General features: G+C 36.3%; 1 protein-coding gene across 1 annotated transcript; it reads left to right on the forward strand.

The window, feature by feature from the left end:
- Window positions 1–126: 126 nt before the first annotated feature.
- On the forward strand, window positions 127–14,899 carry LOC145568284 (AUGMIN subunit 3-like). The gene is made up of 18 exons (XM_081627717.1): window positions 127–545; window positions 2,012–2,048; window positions 2,316–2,419; window positions 3,340–3,535; window positions 3,724–3,790; window positions 4,828–4,931; window positions 5,063–5,147; window positions 5,978–6,032; window positions 6,433–6,564; window positions 7,872–7,941; window positions 8,454–8,511; window positions 8,640–8,695; window positions 9,808–9,960; window positions 13,101–13,212; window positions 13,400–13,541; window positions 13,648–13,723; window positions 14,141–14,236; window positions 14,603–14,899. Exons 1-18 carry the CDS (start codon window positions 370–372, stop codon window positions 14,732–14,734), a joined length of 1,851 nt encoding a protein of 616 aa, XP_081483843.1. The 5' UTR covers window positions 127–369; the 3' UTR covers window positions 14,735–14,899.
- The last annotated feature ends 265 nt before the right edge of the window (window positions 14,900–15,164 follow it).

Consider the following 15,164-nt stretch of genomic DNA (forward strand, 5'->3'; position numbering starts at 1 on the left):
AATTCAAGTCGGACAACATAATCAATCTCAATCCATAAAAAGTAATGATATGAAGCCCAATTCCATTTACCCCCTTTAAACGCATCACTCTCTCTCCTCCCCTGCTTCTCCACTCTCTCCATTTTTCAAACTCCATTTTTCGATTAATTAAAAAACTTCAAAAAAAAAAAAAAAAAAAAAAAACGCCTTAAAACTCCAAACAATTCGAACAAACTCACTCACTCACATTCTCCCTCATCATCTCAAATTCAATCAATCGATCCTCTATTTAATCGATCACACCGAACAAAAATCACTGGTTAATTACATTTTCAGGATCTGATGAGTTCCGAATTGGAGTAATTTCTTCGATTTTTCCAGAAATTTATTATGAGTGGAGCAAGATTGTGTGGATTATTAGGGGAGCTAGGGTTTGAAGGTCACCAGAAATTGGACCCAGATAGCTTTGAATGGCCTTTTCAATACGACGACGCTCGACCCATTCTTGACTGGCTTTGCTCCAATCTTCGTCCTTCTAATGTTCTCTCTCCTTTGGAGGTTTCTCAGTTACGTTTCTCTCACTTGATTTTCCATCATTGCTTGTTTAATTTTATCATATTTGTGCTTCAATTGAAATGGGGTTTGATTTGATTTTGATTTAATGCCAAGCAAGACAATGTCAGTGTTTGGAATTGAATATGCAGTAATTTGTTGTGAAATTTGGAAAATTGTGATTGCAATTGGCAGATAATTAATTTTGTTGCTATTTAGGTGAATGTATTTTTTTTTTTTTTTGGATAGTTTTAGGGCTTAAATGAATAATTTTAGTGCAGAATTAAGTGTTTGTTGTGGTGATTAACCAAATGTCTTCCTTTGAAATTATGGTTTGAATTTTGTTTGACCTAACACGGAGTGCTGGCTTGTTGCGGTTTGAAATTGAGGTAATGATAATGAGGTGTTGTTTGGTTAGCATAAGAAAATGTGGGAATTGGAAAATCCTAGGAATTGTAATTAGTGAGAGTTGTTTGGTTGACAAAAAAATGGTGGAATTTTTACTTCCCACAATATGTAGGAATCTAATTACCTAGCTCCCCTTAGGTAAATAGAAATTCCTATGGGAAATTATTTCCCACATTGCAAACCAAACAAAGAAAAATCCCATGAATCTAAAAAGTAAGCAATTTAATTCCCACAAATTCCAACTTCATGCGAATTTCTACTTCCTTTGTCAACCAAACATTACCTGAGTTTGTGTGTAATTTTTTAGGGAATTTTAATCTATGTATGAGTTTAAGGGTTTCTATTCCAAAATTGCCTTCTATTTTAGTCAGGGAAAAATGTCACAATATATGATAGGAAATATAAGAAAATTGTTTGGAAGTCCACTCCCAAAGAATGGTTTATCAACACTTCAGGAGTGGGTTTAAAAACACTCTCCTTATGAGTCCTTTTAATAGATCAAGACCAGCTGTGCTAGACACCTATAATGTTAGTGACTGACTTATCGAGTTTGTTTAGGTGGTAATAGACTAAGAGTGAGGCTCAAAATAGTTTGTTATGCGGTGAAATAGTGTAACTAGGTAGGAGAAAATAGAATAATGGATGGATGCATGCTTTATGGGATAGTAGAGATTTCAGTGTAGCCTTGGGAGAGTGTCTTAGGTAATTTCCACTCTGATCATTACTTAAATAGACTCATCCTATCCTAATTCCCAAATTCAAATTTGCACTTGCATTGTTTTCATAGTTTTTCTTGTTATTCTTCTTTCTGTGTGTGAGTATTCTCTAGATCAATCTAGCTCTTAGCAGAACCACAATATGATAACTTAGTATAGATTCTGTGAACAAATGCAACTCATGCTTAGTCTAAGTTTTTTGTGAGAGGGCTGTACCAACATGGCTAGGGCTTGCTGGTATCAAGTGAAAATGTAATAGTGGTCCTATTTATCGTGTGATAGATGTAACATAAATTTCTGTGATTTTCATATTTTGCTTACTAATTCAAAAAACATTTCAATATATTCTTTTCCAGGTATGAGCAGTTTATACAAGAAGGAAAGTTTTTGGAGGTATGACCATAATGTCTTTTCTCTTGTGTGACTATCTGCTTGCTTTTAGTTACTGGAAAGTTCATCATCTAGTGATGCCTTTCTGAGATATGTCCATTTGCATCTTTTGTAGTACTCTGTGTTAGAGCGTAATCAGATGGATACACTCATACACATGTGCTCTTCTGAAATGAAATAAAAATAACATACAGGACAGAAATTTTGATTTCTTAAATGTGCTAAATTCAACTTTGGTTATCCACTGGAATCATCATATTTTTTTTGCAGGGGGAAGATTTGGATTTCGCCCATGATAGTATATCTGCCTTTTCCGCTAGGAGAGACAATCAGGAGGCTGTTTTTGGTGCTGAAGAAGGGCTGAAGGAAATTAGGTATTGTGATAGTTGCTTCCCCCCAAATGCAATAAATTTTAGGCTTAATAAGATCATTTGATGGTGTGTTCACTTATACCATGTTTGGATAACAATAGTGAAGGGAAAGGGAGGGGAAGGAAAAAGAGGGGATGGAAAGGGAGGTGAGGGGAGGGGGAAGGTGAACATCCATTTTCCTTCCAAATCTCTCCAACAATGGATCCTTCCAATTCCCTCCCCTTCCCTCCTTGCATTATGTATCCAAATAGAGGATGTTGCATCCTTCCCTTTCTCTCCTCTTCCCTTCTCTCCATTTCTCTGTATTCAAACATAGTGTTAATAATTCTTGAAAATAGAATGCGTTGGTGATTTTCTCCTTTCTTGACTTGTATATTTATGATTATCGAAATGACCTATGATTGTACTTGAGTAAGTGATGATGCTATCTTTTATTCTGACAAAAGAATAGTGAAAAGATTTTTGTAGTTTTTTCTGTTCCATGTAGCATCGTATGACGGTTTATATGTGGTCAAATGAGAAATTGCACAACCCCAGTTTTCCCTTTGAACCAAGATCTCTATTTTGGTGTTTCCATCAGGATAATGCACAATCCCTATAGCAAGTAGTGTGCTGCAGAGTGTCCTATTTAGTTTGTCTAATGATATTAATTTGCAGTTATATTGTCTTGCATGGATGTCCCAGCTTGTGTGAATTAACATAGTACTTTGACAATTTCACATTATGTGAGATTTGTAAGCTCTATGTCCAAATATTTGATTAATATTGTTATCACCAAGTAAAAATGTTTTCTAATAAATTTAATAATCTATCTGCTATCGTAGTTGCATATAGTGCATGGTCAATATTTTATGCTCTATCTAAAAAGAAAGAAGAGCATTTTGTGCTGTATGATTCCGTAACTTATTTCTTCTGTGAGTTAGGGATGCAACTTCGGCATACAAAGCTGAAGCTCTAGAGCTGCAGAGACAGCTTAACCAGCTGCAGTCTCAATATGATACACTCACTGGCCAGGCTTCATCTTTGATCCAAGGGAAAAGAGCAAGAGTTGTAGCAACATCTTCTGTTACAGGACAACTTAGTACAATGGAAGATAGCCTTTCATCAAAAAATGTGGAGGTATGCGTATTGCTCTGGTACGAGATTGTGAATGGACTAGTTACTTGATATAGCTAAAAGATTGAGGTTTCCTGTTATTTACTTTTCTTTTGTTGGGCACTATTCCACCTGTTGGAAGACTTTACTGGCATTAAGATTTGTTGCCATCCACGTCTGCAATTGTTTTATGTTGTTTCATTGTTTATTAGATGAATGCAGTTCTTGGAAGGATTGCTTCAACTGCACAGGAGTTGGCGCATTATCATTCTGGAAATGGTATATATCTGCTCTGTCTTTTTAACTGGTTCGATTTTCATAATATTTTAATTCCTTCTTAAAATGTTACAAGGAAAGGAATTAGTTTTTGGAACTATGATATTATTTATATTATATACTAGTATGAGCGTTATGACTTTATGAGGTACTATGTCTGAGTTCCTCAAGTCCAATCAACGTTTCCAAATCTGTCACGTGGTGATCAATTTTCAAAAGCTCAATGTTATATATTTTTGTGTTGACAACCAGTTTTTGGCTCTTAGTAGTAGTAATTATGGCCTCCTAGGATGGATAATTTATGACCTTGACGAAGATCCAGTTTAAGTACCCAAAATTTTATCATCTGATATAAGCAACTAAATGTTATTTAGATATGACTTTCATCTCTGCTAAGTGCTAACTCTAGCAGTTATCTGCAATTCGTCAATAGGGCGAAAGTAAAGGATCCTGATGAGGAAAGTTTTTTATTCCTTGTGCTGAAGGTATAGGAATAGTCTATAGGAGGAAAGATGTGAACTTTTGATCAAAACCTCCACTTAGTGACTGAATTTAACTCCTTTAATTTGTTGAAGGTAGGAGTCAAAGTACTGAGGGAAAACTATAGCAAACTTTGATATTGCATTAATGAAGACATCCGTTGGATATCTTATTGCTCTTTTGATTCGATTTCTACAACTATCTTACTTGTTGGTGTTTTTCTATTTGTGCAACACATGGGGATTATATATATATATATTCTGTTGAATGATCTGCTTAATAAAAGAAAAGGGTTATTTATACATAGTGCACTAGGAATAGTTAAAGCATGAAGAATTTCTGTTTACAGGGTGGAATAAATAGTTATTTAAGTATTTCAATTAGTGAATGGCTTCTATGTCCCTATCTCCCAGTACCAACTTGTAAATTACAAATTATGTGATGGGGTAAAAACAGAAGTTGTAGCCATCATAGCCAGGTCCATATTGATTGTAAACTTCTGCTGTGATAGGCTGGTTGTTAAGGTTTTTTTTTTAATTATTTTTTTAAAATTTTGGCAGATGAAGGCATATATTTGGCATACTCAGATTTTCATCAGTACCTAAATAGTGACTCAGCTTGTTCAAAGGAACTAAGTCAGTGGTTTTCCAAGCATTTGGACTCGGTATGTATGACATGTAATTACGTATTTATTGAAGCTGTTTATTTCAAATTCATGTTGCATCACTAGTGCTATCCTTTGTTCATGAGCCTCATGGCTTATTGATTAGTGTGATGTTTGATTATTGTTATAAGGTCCCATTTCGGCTAGTTGCTCAGGATGGAAAAGCTAAATGCTCTTGGGTGAGCTTGGATGACATCTCGAATGTTCTCGTTAGAGGTATTTTAGTCATGTTGCTTGTTTAGCTTTTTTTTTTTTTTTTCCCTGTCTTATCTCCTTTTCCTTGCTCATAAAAATTGTAAGTGTTCATGTGATTGATATATAATGTTTACACATTTATAGTGGTTGCATGATAAATGTTGCATGACTGTTAAATACTGTGACTCTCACTTCACATGAGACATATAGATCCCATGTTGACTTGTGGAACACGCGAGTGATTTGAAGATTATTTTAATTTCATGTTCCACGCTAAATTTTAACATCAAGATTTTATTGTTCATTGATATAAATTTTGACAAGGAATTTCTATGCATTCAATGGAAGCACGTGACTTTTTGGTCTTGGTTTGTTTATCTGTCATTATTTTCTGAATTTTGTTGTTATGTTAATTGGGAATGCTTCATTTATAAATATCTGTAGACATCTAAATTCTGAAAGTATTACTCCTTTTGAAGTTCTAATTTTTATTTTGGGAACCCTTGGACATCAACTTCAATTTTTTTTTCAGGATAGTGATATTTGTTTTGTGAATATGCTCCTTCACTTTGTTTAGTGATTGCCGTAATAGGTTTACCACTTACTTTTAATAGGGACAAGTGTGTAAAGTTTGGGAATATTCTTCTAATCACATAGGGCACTGTTAAATATCTATGCCAAAATCAATACAGAACTATAGTTTGGCTATTAATCTATTGGTCCATTGATTTGTCGCTTGATGAAAGCCTCACAGGTAAAGTAATGTATCTGCTATTGATGCTTTGTTGTGCCTTGTCAATCAGTGCTGGCCAAGAAGATGCTGATTTTAACCCTTCTTCTCTTTGTTTCAGATTTAGAAAATTGTCATCATCAACGTGTCTCTGAGCTGCAAAGACTTCGCTCCATGTATGTATACACATACTTCGTATGTTTTAGTAATTTATCTATTATCTTGGTGATAGTGTTTTGCATGGGATATGCTACCTAATTATAGCAACCTGTTCTTAATTTGATTGTATAACTTACATTTTATAACAGCTATGCGGAGATTTCATTGAGACAATGCAGTGGCCTACATTTCTATGATAGAGATGTTAAATAAGTAATCTAATTCCCTTGTTTATATAGTTGTCTACTTGTCTTTGTCTGGGGGGAGATGGAGAGTAAGAGAATCTCCCATTTTTATAGAAGTGTTATGAATTTGCCCTACTTGTCTTGCATTCTTGTTGTGGGTGAAATTTGAGTTTTATTTCTTTGTGGATCATTTTTCACACTAGTGCTGACCCCCTCAATTAATGTATGGCAGATTTGGGACAAGTGAGAAGCAGTGGGTGGAGGCTCAAGTAGAGAATGCTAAGCAGCAAGCTGTTCTTATGGCACTTAAATCCCAAGTTGCTTCAGATGAAGCTCACATTCATATGGATCTCCATTCTCTCAGGTAATAGGTCAATCTGGTTGTTTTTTCTGTTTTTCATAAGACATCAATAGTTTTTTTTTTTTTTTTTTAATTATTTATTTACATTTGTTATTCTATTTATTTTTTTGGGAAAGGAAGGGAGAACTTTAACTTTTGTCTTTTGGGGTGAATCTCAAAGGTTTGAATTTATCAATTTTTTTGCTACCTTTTTGTTAAAGGATTGCTTAACCATTGGTTTAAATGCACGTTGATTGATTTATATACCTGTCTCTATCCCGGAAATGCCAGAATGCTAGATTAGAAAGAGCTTACTCTCTAGACTACCCTGCTCATGGAGATGGATAATTTGTCATCAGATTAACTACCCCAAAAAGAATGTCACAGATTGTATGCTAGACTAAAGTAGAATGTCCTGAACCCTAAAATAGTTTGATGCTATATATTCCTTCCATTACGTCCACAAGAGTTGTCATAATCTCATGGTTTGTTCCAAAAGAACTTACTGAATTACTTTAATGCAGTAAAAAAAGCAGTAGAGTTTTATATCCCCTGACAATCAACGACCCTACCTAGCAAATAGTGTAGCAGGTAAAACCTGATTACATGGGATTCTGGTTGTGAACTTATTCTGTAAAATGATTTCTTGAAATATTTTCTTTGATGGATTGGACTTATAGCAAATGTGACTTATGTGAGTTTAAAATGTGGATGTCTTTTTTCCTATGATGACATAGTTGGATGGAGAGAGTGAGTTTTAAACTTCTCAGTTGCATAGGTGAGTTTTTAATTTGCATCATATCATAAAGCCAGTCACATGTTAATTGCTGGTTAAGTTATTTATTTTTTTGCATGTTACTGCCTTTCTTAGCGTAGGTTGCTTGTGTTTGTAGGATTATGGTCATACATTGGATTTGAAGGTTTTCTTGTTTTTTTAAAAATTATTTTTTATTTATATTTTTGTAATCTTATGTACAAAAATTTGGTGCCGATGGGCCTTTGAAGGTCTTGTTTCCTAGCCATTTGGGATGATTATACCTGTTGTGATATTCTTCTTATTTAGGACCCCATAGATTCCAGAGGGATTAATGAAAGAAGGTCTAAAGTTTCTGCATCTTTTGATAAAAGGAATAAATCAATTCTATGACTTGCTTAAAATACATGTAACCTTGTTCTTAATTTCGAAATAGCTGAATTTGTCTCTAGAACTTTCACTTTCTAGATGACACATAGCATGCTGGTGTCTCTCGCATTTCCTAGTGGGCTCTGTGGCCAATCGTGGTGCTTGCTTGATAGTAGTATATGAGCTCATATGCACTTCCAATGGACAGGAGGAAACATGCAGAATTGGTGGGAGAACTTTCAAATCTTCATCACAAAGAAGACAAGTTTTTATCAGAGGTTTGTTTCCTCTCAACAGGCATATTGTTCCTCTTTTACACTACATTTTGGGGACAATTCTAGTGTAACTCCTTTACTGCCGTGCTAGATAATTTTGCTCGATGTTTTCCTGGATATTTATGATAAAGAAATATAGGGTCAAAGATATAAGTTTATCTATTGCTTGCTTCTTGCCTGTGTCATGAAAATTATGGAAATAGAGGGTGGTTATCTCTTATAATAAGTTGTAACTAAGCTCCTGTTTTTCTGTGCCTTTAAAAGTTGAAATGATCCAGAGTAATTAGGCTTGAATTAATACCTAAATATTACCTCTTTATCCTACAATATATATTTTAGTTTGAAGTTAATCCTATAGTCATAATGCAATATATTGCTTTCTCCAGCTTATAAGTTCATTGTTTTATCCGTACTTTTCACTTCAGTATCTTATGTTGGCCTTGATAGATGATATTGCTTTCACTATCTGTACTAAATCTCTTTTCTTTTTTATACTTTCTACCTAATCTGTGTAGACTATTCCTGATCTTTGTTGGGAATTGGCTCAACTTCAAGACACATATATTTTGCAAGGTATCCAGTGTTTGAAATTTATCTCTTCACTTAACTAGTGGCTTAGCCTAGTTTTCTGTCCCTTGATTTAGCTTATAGTGATTTGTTGTTTCTTGAGAATTAAATGCACATTTACCCATCCATTGCAGGTGATTATGATTTAAAAATCATGCGTCAGGAGTTCTATATTAATCGGCAAAAGGCGGTAAGATGGAACATTTGTGGAGTTTTACTCATCTTTTTTGTTATATTTAAAAAAATGCTTGTTGCCTATGTTGCGACACTCAAAAGTTTGCAATACGAGGAGATACTGAAATGACCTTTATATTTTTGTCCAATTGCATCACAAATGAGGAATGAAATATTGCATACATCTATCATTAGCACAGCTCCCACATATGTCCTGCTTTTTCTGGTGGGGTAGGGGTTATGAGGAATCAGCTGTGCGCAGCTGAACATTGTGGCTGCAAAGAATCAATTTTGACTTAAATGGCCAAAACATGTGCACTTAGTATATGTTTTGTAGAAAAAGGCAAAGATGGAAGAACATCCTTCTCAAGTCAATTTGAGCATGTACGTGTATATAGAATTATTATTTTTTAGGTTAACTACAAAATGTAAGGAAAACTTATTTTAATGCCTGGTGGATTGTTCTCATCAGTTCCTCTATCAGTTAATACTTACAATTGCCAAAATAACTTGTTTTTATGTATGGTACTTCAGTTTGTCCTCCAAAAGCTTACCATGTGGTGAATTGGATGCTAGCCATGCGAGGTCCTAGAATACAAAACCCGTGGACCCTTCCAGTGGTCATTGTCAATTGATGGGGATTTTTTTTTCCTTACACTTTTGATTGATCCTTACATAATCTTGAACTTGTTAAAGCATCTCCGTTTCCCTTTGTTCCTCTCTTTTCTGCTGCTACATTAGACTTCTCCTGAATTCCACAAATGAGGAGCTTACGCGGTGACAAGTGGTTATATAGCATTTTTTTTCCCCTGAAACACAGTAAATTGCACACTACTTTACTATTCCTTTTGGAGTTATGCGTTCAAAATTCTGTTCTTATGTAAGATTTTTCTGAAAAGCTTTGTATTTTCCAATGGAATATAATGTTTGTCTATGAATGAAATTGCTCAACAAGGTGGAACTGTCGTAAGAGTTATGTAATACTTGAATCAACGTATCATCTTACGCTATCGTACTTGTTCCTTGAGGCTTGGATAAATTTCTATTAGACAAACAATTGTCAGCTGTTGCCTAGGGTATTACTTGGTTATTAACTTTGTATTTTTTTTTTGCTTTTATTTTTGGCAGTTCATCAATCATTTGATTAACCAGCTTGCAAGACATCAGTTTTTAAAGATAGCATGCCAGTTGGAAAAGAAAACAATGCTTGGAGCATATTCATTGCTTAAAATTATCGAGTCAGAACTTCAGTCATACCTCTTGGCAACAAAAGGACGAGTGGTATGTTCATTGAATACTGGTCATGATTATATATGATCGCAATTGGTGCTCTAACTCAATAGAGAATATACTAGTAGTACAATTAAATTTCTTATTGCTGTGGATAATGACTTTAAAAACCAGTATGAGAATAAACAACTCTGCCGAAAATATTATCTATTGTACTTGGTTCCTAAAGTTAGACAAGAAGAACCAAGGATAAGATGGTGGACCCTAAGGGATGCAAAAGCTAAGGTTTTTACAGAAAAGGTAATTGAAGAAGCGGATTGGGATGGAGAGGTGGATCCGGACATGACCTGGTTACGAATGAAGAACTGTTTCCTAAGAGTGGCCAAAGAGGTCTTAGGGGAAGTAAGGGGAAGAACTTCGGTACAGAGAGATACTTCGTGGTGGAATGAAGAGGTGAAAGCAGTAATTAAGCAAAAAAGGGAATGCTATCAAGCCTTAGGAAAATGTAGGAGTGATGAAACCTTTGCAGCGTATAAGGAGGCTAAGAGTAAGGCAAAGGCAGCTGTTCGCCAAGCAAAAGAAAAGGCATATCAGGAGGTTTATGAAAAGCTTGATTCCAAGGAGGGAGAAAGGATCATTTATAAGATGGCAAAGAGAAGACAAGAGGCAAGGAAGGATATTGGCATGGTGAAGTGTGTCAAAGATAAGAACCAAATGGTCCTAGTGCAAGAGGAGGGCATCAAGGACAGGTGGAAGGGGTACTTCGATGAATTATTTAATGGAAGTAATGGAGTTGTGATAGGAGATACCTCTATGAGTGATGAAGAAATCAACATGGAGTATGTGCGAAGGATTAGGAGAGTAGAGGTGGAGATTGCACTGAGGAAGATGAAACCTAAGAAGGCGGTTGGCCCTGATGGGGTACCGATAGAGGTGTGGAGGTGTTTGGGTAAGATTGGTATTGATTGGTTAACAAACCTTTTCAACAAGATATGGACGGCTACAAGGATCCCACAAGATTGGAGGAAGAGCACCTTGGTCCCGGTTTATAAAAACAAAGGAGACGCTCAAGATTGTTCTAACTATCGAGGAATTAAGCTTATGAGCCATACTATGAAGTTGTGGGAAAGGGTGATTGAACAAAGGTTGAGGGCATGCACAAGCATTTCAGATAACCAATTTGGTTTTATGCCTGGGAGATCTACTATGGAGGCAATCCATTTGATAAGACAAATGATGGAGTTTTATAGGGTAAAGAAGAAAGATCTTCATATGGTCTTTATTGATTTAGAGAAGGCATATGACAAGGTGCCAAGAGAGATACTTTGGTGGGCAATGTTGAAGAAAGGTATCCCACGAAGGTATGTAGACCTAGTTAAGGATATGTATCGGGATGTGTCAACAAATGTGAGGACATGCGGAGGGTTGACAAAAGATTTCCCTATTACAATCGGATTGCATCAAGGGTCTGCATTAAGCCCTTTTCTTTTTGCAACGGTTCTAGACGAATTAACTAGACCAATTCAAGATGAGGTTCCATGGTGTATGCTGTTCGCAGATGATATCGTTTTGGTGGATGAGACTAAGGATGGGGTTAATGTCAAGTTGGAGCAATGGAGGCAAAGGTTGGAATCTAGAGGGTTTAAGCTAAGTCGGAGTAAGACTGAATATTTGGTATGTCGTTTTGGCACTCAGAGGGGGACAAGCAATGAAGTGGTGAGTTTGGATGGAAAGGATTTGACCATGAGTGAATGTTTTAAGTACCTAGGGTCGATCATCCAGAAGAATGGTGACATTGATCAAGACGTGACCCACAGGATTAAGTCAGGGTGGCTTAAATGGAGAGCGGCCACGGGAGTGCTATGCGACCGCAGCATTCCCTTAAAGTTGAAGGGAAAATTCTACAGGACTGCCATAAGACCAGTGTTGCTCTATGGTACAGAATGTTGGGCTTCTAAGAAAGAGCATATTAAAAAGATGGAGGTTACGGAAATGCGCATGTTAAGGTGGATGTGTGGAAACACTTTAAGAGATAGAATCAGAAATGAGGTTATTCGCAAGAAAGTAGGTGTGGCGGGCATTGTAGATAAATTAAGGGAAAATCGTCTGCGTTGGTTTGGACATGTAAGACGGAGACCCGAGGGTGCACCGGTGCGAAGAGTGGAAGAGTGGGACCATGGAGGGATTAAACGAGGAAGAGGGAGACCAAAGATGACTTGGTTGGAAGGAGTGAGGAAGGATATGAAGTGCATGGATTTACGTGAGGATGAAGTTTTGGATCGTAAGGGATGGAGGAGAAAGATTTATGTTGATGACTACACGGAATAATCAAATTTGGTTCATGTTAGCCGACCCCACTTTTGGGATTAAGGTTTTGATTGATTGATTGATTGATTGTACTTGGTTCCTAAAGATTTCTTGTTTGAAAAAGTCCAAGCATTACTCTTAATGAAAAAACAAAGGTAATGTACTATGAGTATGACAAAGGAGAAAGTGAAACAATTATTTTTACTTATCTGGAGCAATAGACGATATTTATTTATTTCGTATTCCTTTATTTAAAAGATGAGGCTTGATAATATCCATGATTGTGTATTCCATTGTCATTTTGCTGGCAGTGTGGTGACTGGTGAATGCCATTCCATACCTCGCGATCATATAGTAGGCTAGCAAGAACACCCCAAAATTGCTTTGAAATATTTGTACTACCTTTGTTCCTTTTTATGCAGTCCTTTTCAGCTATTCCTTTGAGTTATTTACACTTACTCTTTCATCCATATTTGTAACGTTTTTTTTTTTACCTTTTGCCCCTACCTACCTTACATGCAACACTCTCCTACATTAACTTACACAAATCCCACCTACAACACTCTAATTTCTGCTTCTTCTCACATAAACCTCGCTGATAATACTGTATCCCCTACTGTTTGTTACACATGGTGCACCTTCTACACCTCTCTTTGTGCAAATAATAACTGTGACCAACCTAAAGGAGCAGAGGTAGTTTATGATTATGACGAATTTAATCTATTTTGCTTATCATGTTAAGTCGGTGAGCAAAGAAACCTTGGGTGTTTATTCATTTATTCTTGCCATGTCCTGATAATTTTACTACTCTGGACCTGTGTTAGGACTTCATTTCATTCCAGGATTCATGTCTTTGTTTCATGATGATATTGTTATCTTGACAGGGTCGTTGTCAAGCCTTGACTCAAGCTGCATCTGATGTACAAGAACAAGGGGCTGTAGATGACAGGGACAATTTCTTGCATGGTGTTAGAGATCTTTTAAGCATATATTCAAGTAATTGCTTGCTCTTGTCAAAATTTTTATATTTTAGCCTCTTTCTCTACTAGCCTCAACTACTCGGGGGTTAGGCTGCTTGCCTGCTTACACCTGGCCTCCATCTCCACCCTCGTCCCTTACCCCCAAGGCAGATTGCCAGTCTTGTTTTTGTGTGCATGTTTGCTAATCTATATGCCTTTTTCAGATGCCCAAACTAGTGCCTCAACGTATGTATCAGCTCCAGGAATTGTTCAACAGATATCTAGCCTTCAGTCAGATTTGACGACTCTTCAATCTGACCTTGAAAATTTGCTTATCGAGGATCGAAATAGATGCATCAATGAGCTGTGAGTAAAAATCTGCTATCATTCTGCAATTCCCTAATTAGTTTGAAGAAGTTTGCAGGGTTTATCTATTATTTTGTTTTAAGGGGCTCCCATCTCCATTTTTCAGGTGTACTCTAATTCAGAGTTTGCAGCAGTTGCTATTTGCCTCGTCAACGACAGCGCTGCCTGTACTGACACAAAGGGTATCTCACCAATTCATTATTACTTGCCAAGCTGAATATTGCCCATTGCTATCATATATAGTCTCACTTGTCTTGGCCTTTTCTCAATACATCTTGACGTTGATATTGCATTTTTATATGTGAATATACTGCAATGGTCCTTGCTTGTGTGAATATAATGAGTGCTTTGTGACGCAACCATGCTATTAAGTCTTCCAGCTGTATGTTTGTTTATTCCCTCCATCCTTTCCCAATTGATAAACACAATAACTGTTAATGTGCACCAGGCTCACTATTGCACAAGTTACCCTTCATTGTGTCAATGTAGGTGCTTGCTAAACGAGCTGATTAAAAAATTATAATGTCACTTTCAAGTCCTCTGTAAGGTGCGGTTAGTTGTGCATGATAAAATTAATCTTAATGCACTTCTTCTGACAGCAATTGACCAAGGAGCTTGATGAAATGGAAAAGATCAATGCAAGACTCTCTGCTGCTATTGAGAATGTTAATTTTGAACATTACAAGAAGAACGAGGTAAAATATTGGTGTTATGATAACTTGGTTTTCTGTCTCTTCATGTGTTTTTATTTTCTTAATTTTATAAGAGAGAGTTTAAGTCTTTGGGCTTTTGGAACCATCACAACTTCTTTTTACATATAATATATACAGTGACACTGTAATTCATATAATAATTCAGAAGTTTGATTTGCTGTAGTAGGTTTGTGTTATGTGCTCTCCATCTTTGGATTTCGATGATAATAAGTCATGCATGCTCTATATAACGAGTGTGTAGTATCAACCTATCAGTTTTCATCTGAAACTTCATACTTCAGGGTTCAGTAAAAGATTCTGCAATTTAGTTCTTACACTCGTTATGAATGACTTGTCCTTTTTCTGTAGATTGTCAAACATCACACATCTGAGGTAGAGTTCCAAAGGCGTATTTTTGCTGATTTCTTTTGCAACCCTGATCGTTTGAGGAGCCGAGTAAGAGAGTTGACTGCTCGAGTCAGAGCTTTACAAGCTTCATGATGTTTCTCGATCTCTTTAAGCGTGTATGTAAGATTTATGGGTGATTTGGGATGTATTGTGTGTATATTAAGTTTTGGTTGGAAAGGTCGTAGAGTTTTAAGGTTCCACAATTACGCAGTGTTGTAAAACTTGCCTCAGTCAATATTAATCAATTACATGATGAAAGTGTTCATTTGTGCCCAAAAAACTTTAAACAAGTTTGAGATCGTTAGACCTTTTTCTGTTATTCAGCTGAGTTTCCAACTTTCTGTATTCATGCCGTGTTTTGGAAATGCAATTTAAGAATTTGAAAAGCCATAACAGGTCGAAGATCCAAATGTTCTGTACTTCCTCCTGACTCTTCAACCATAAACCTGTAACTTCACTTCACACAGCCACAACCAACACCCCCCAACCTCGGCCATAAATTGGACGTGTGAGACCTGCTCGG

This window comes from Chenopodium album, chromosome 11 (genome assembly GCF_948465745.1).
Source record: "Chenopodium album chromosome 11, dcCheAlbu1.1, whole genome shotgun sequence".
Taxonomy (NCBI): Eukaryota; Viridiplantae; Streptophyta; class Magnoliopsida; order Caryophyllales; family Amaranthaceae; genus Chenopodium; species Chenopodium album.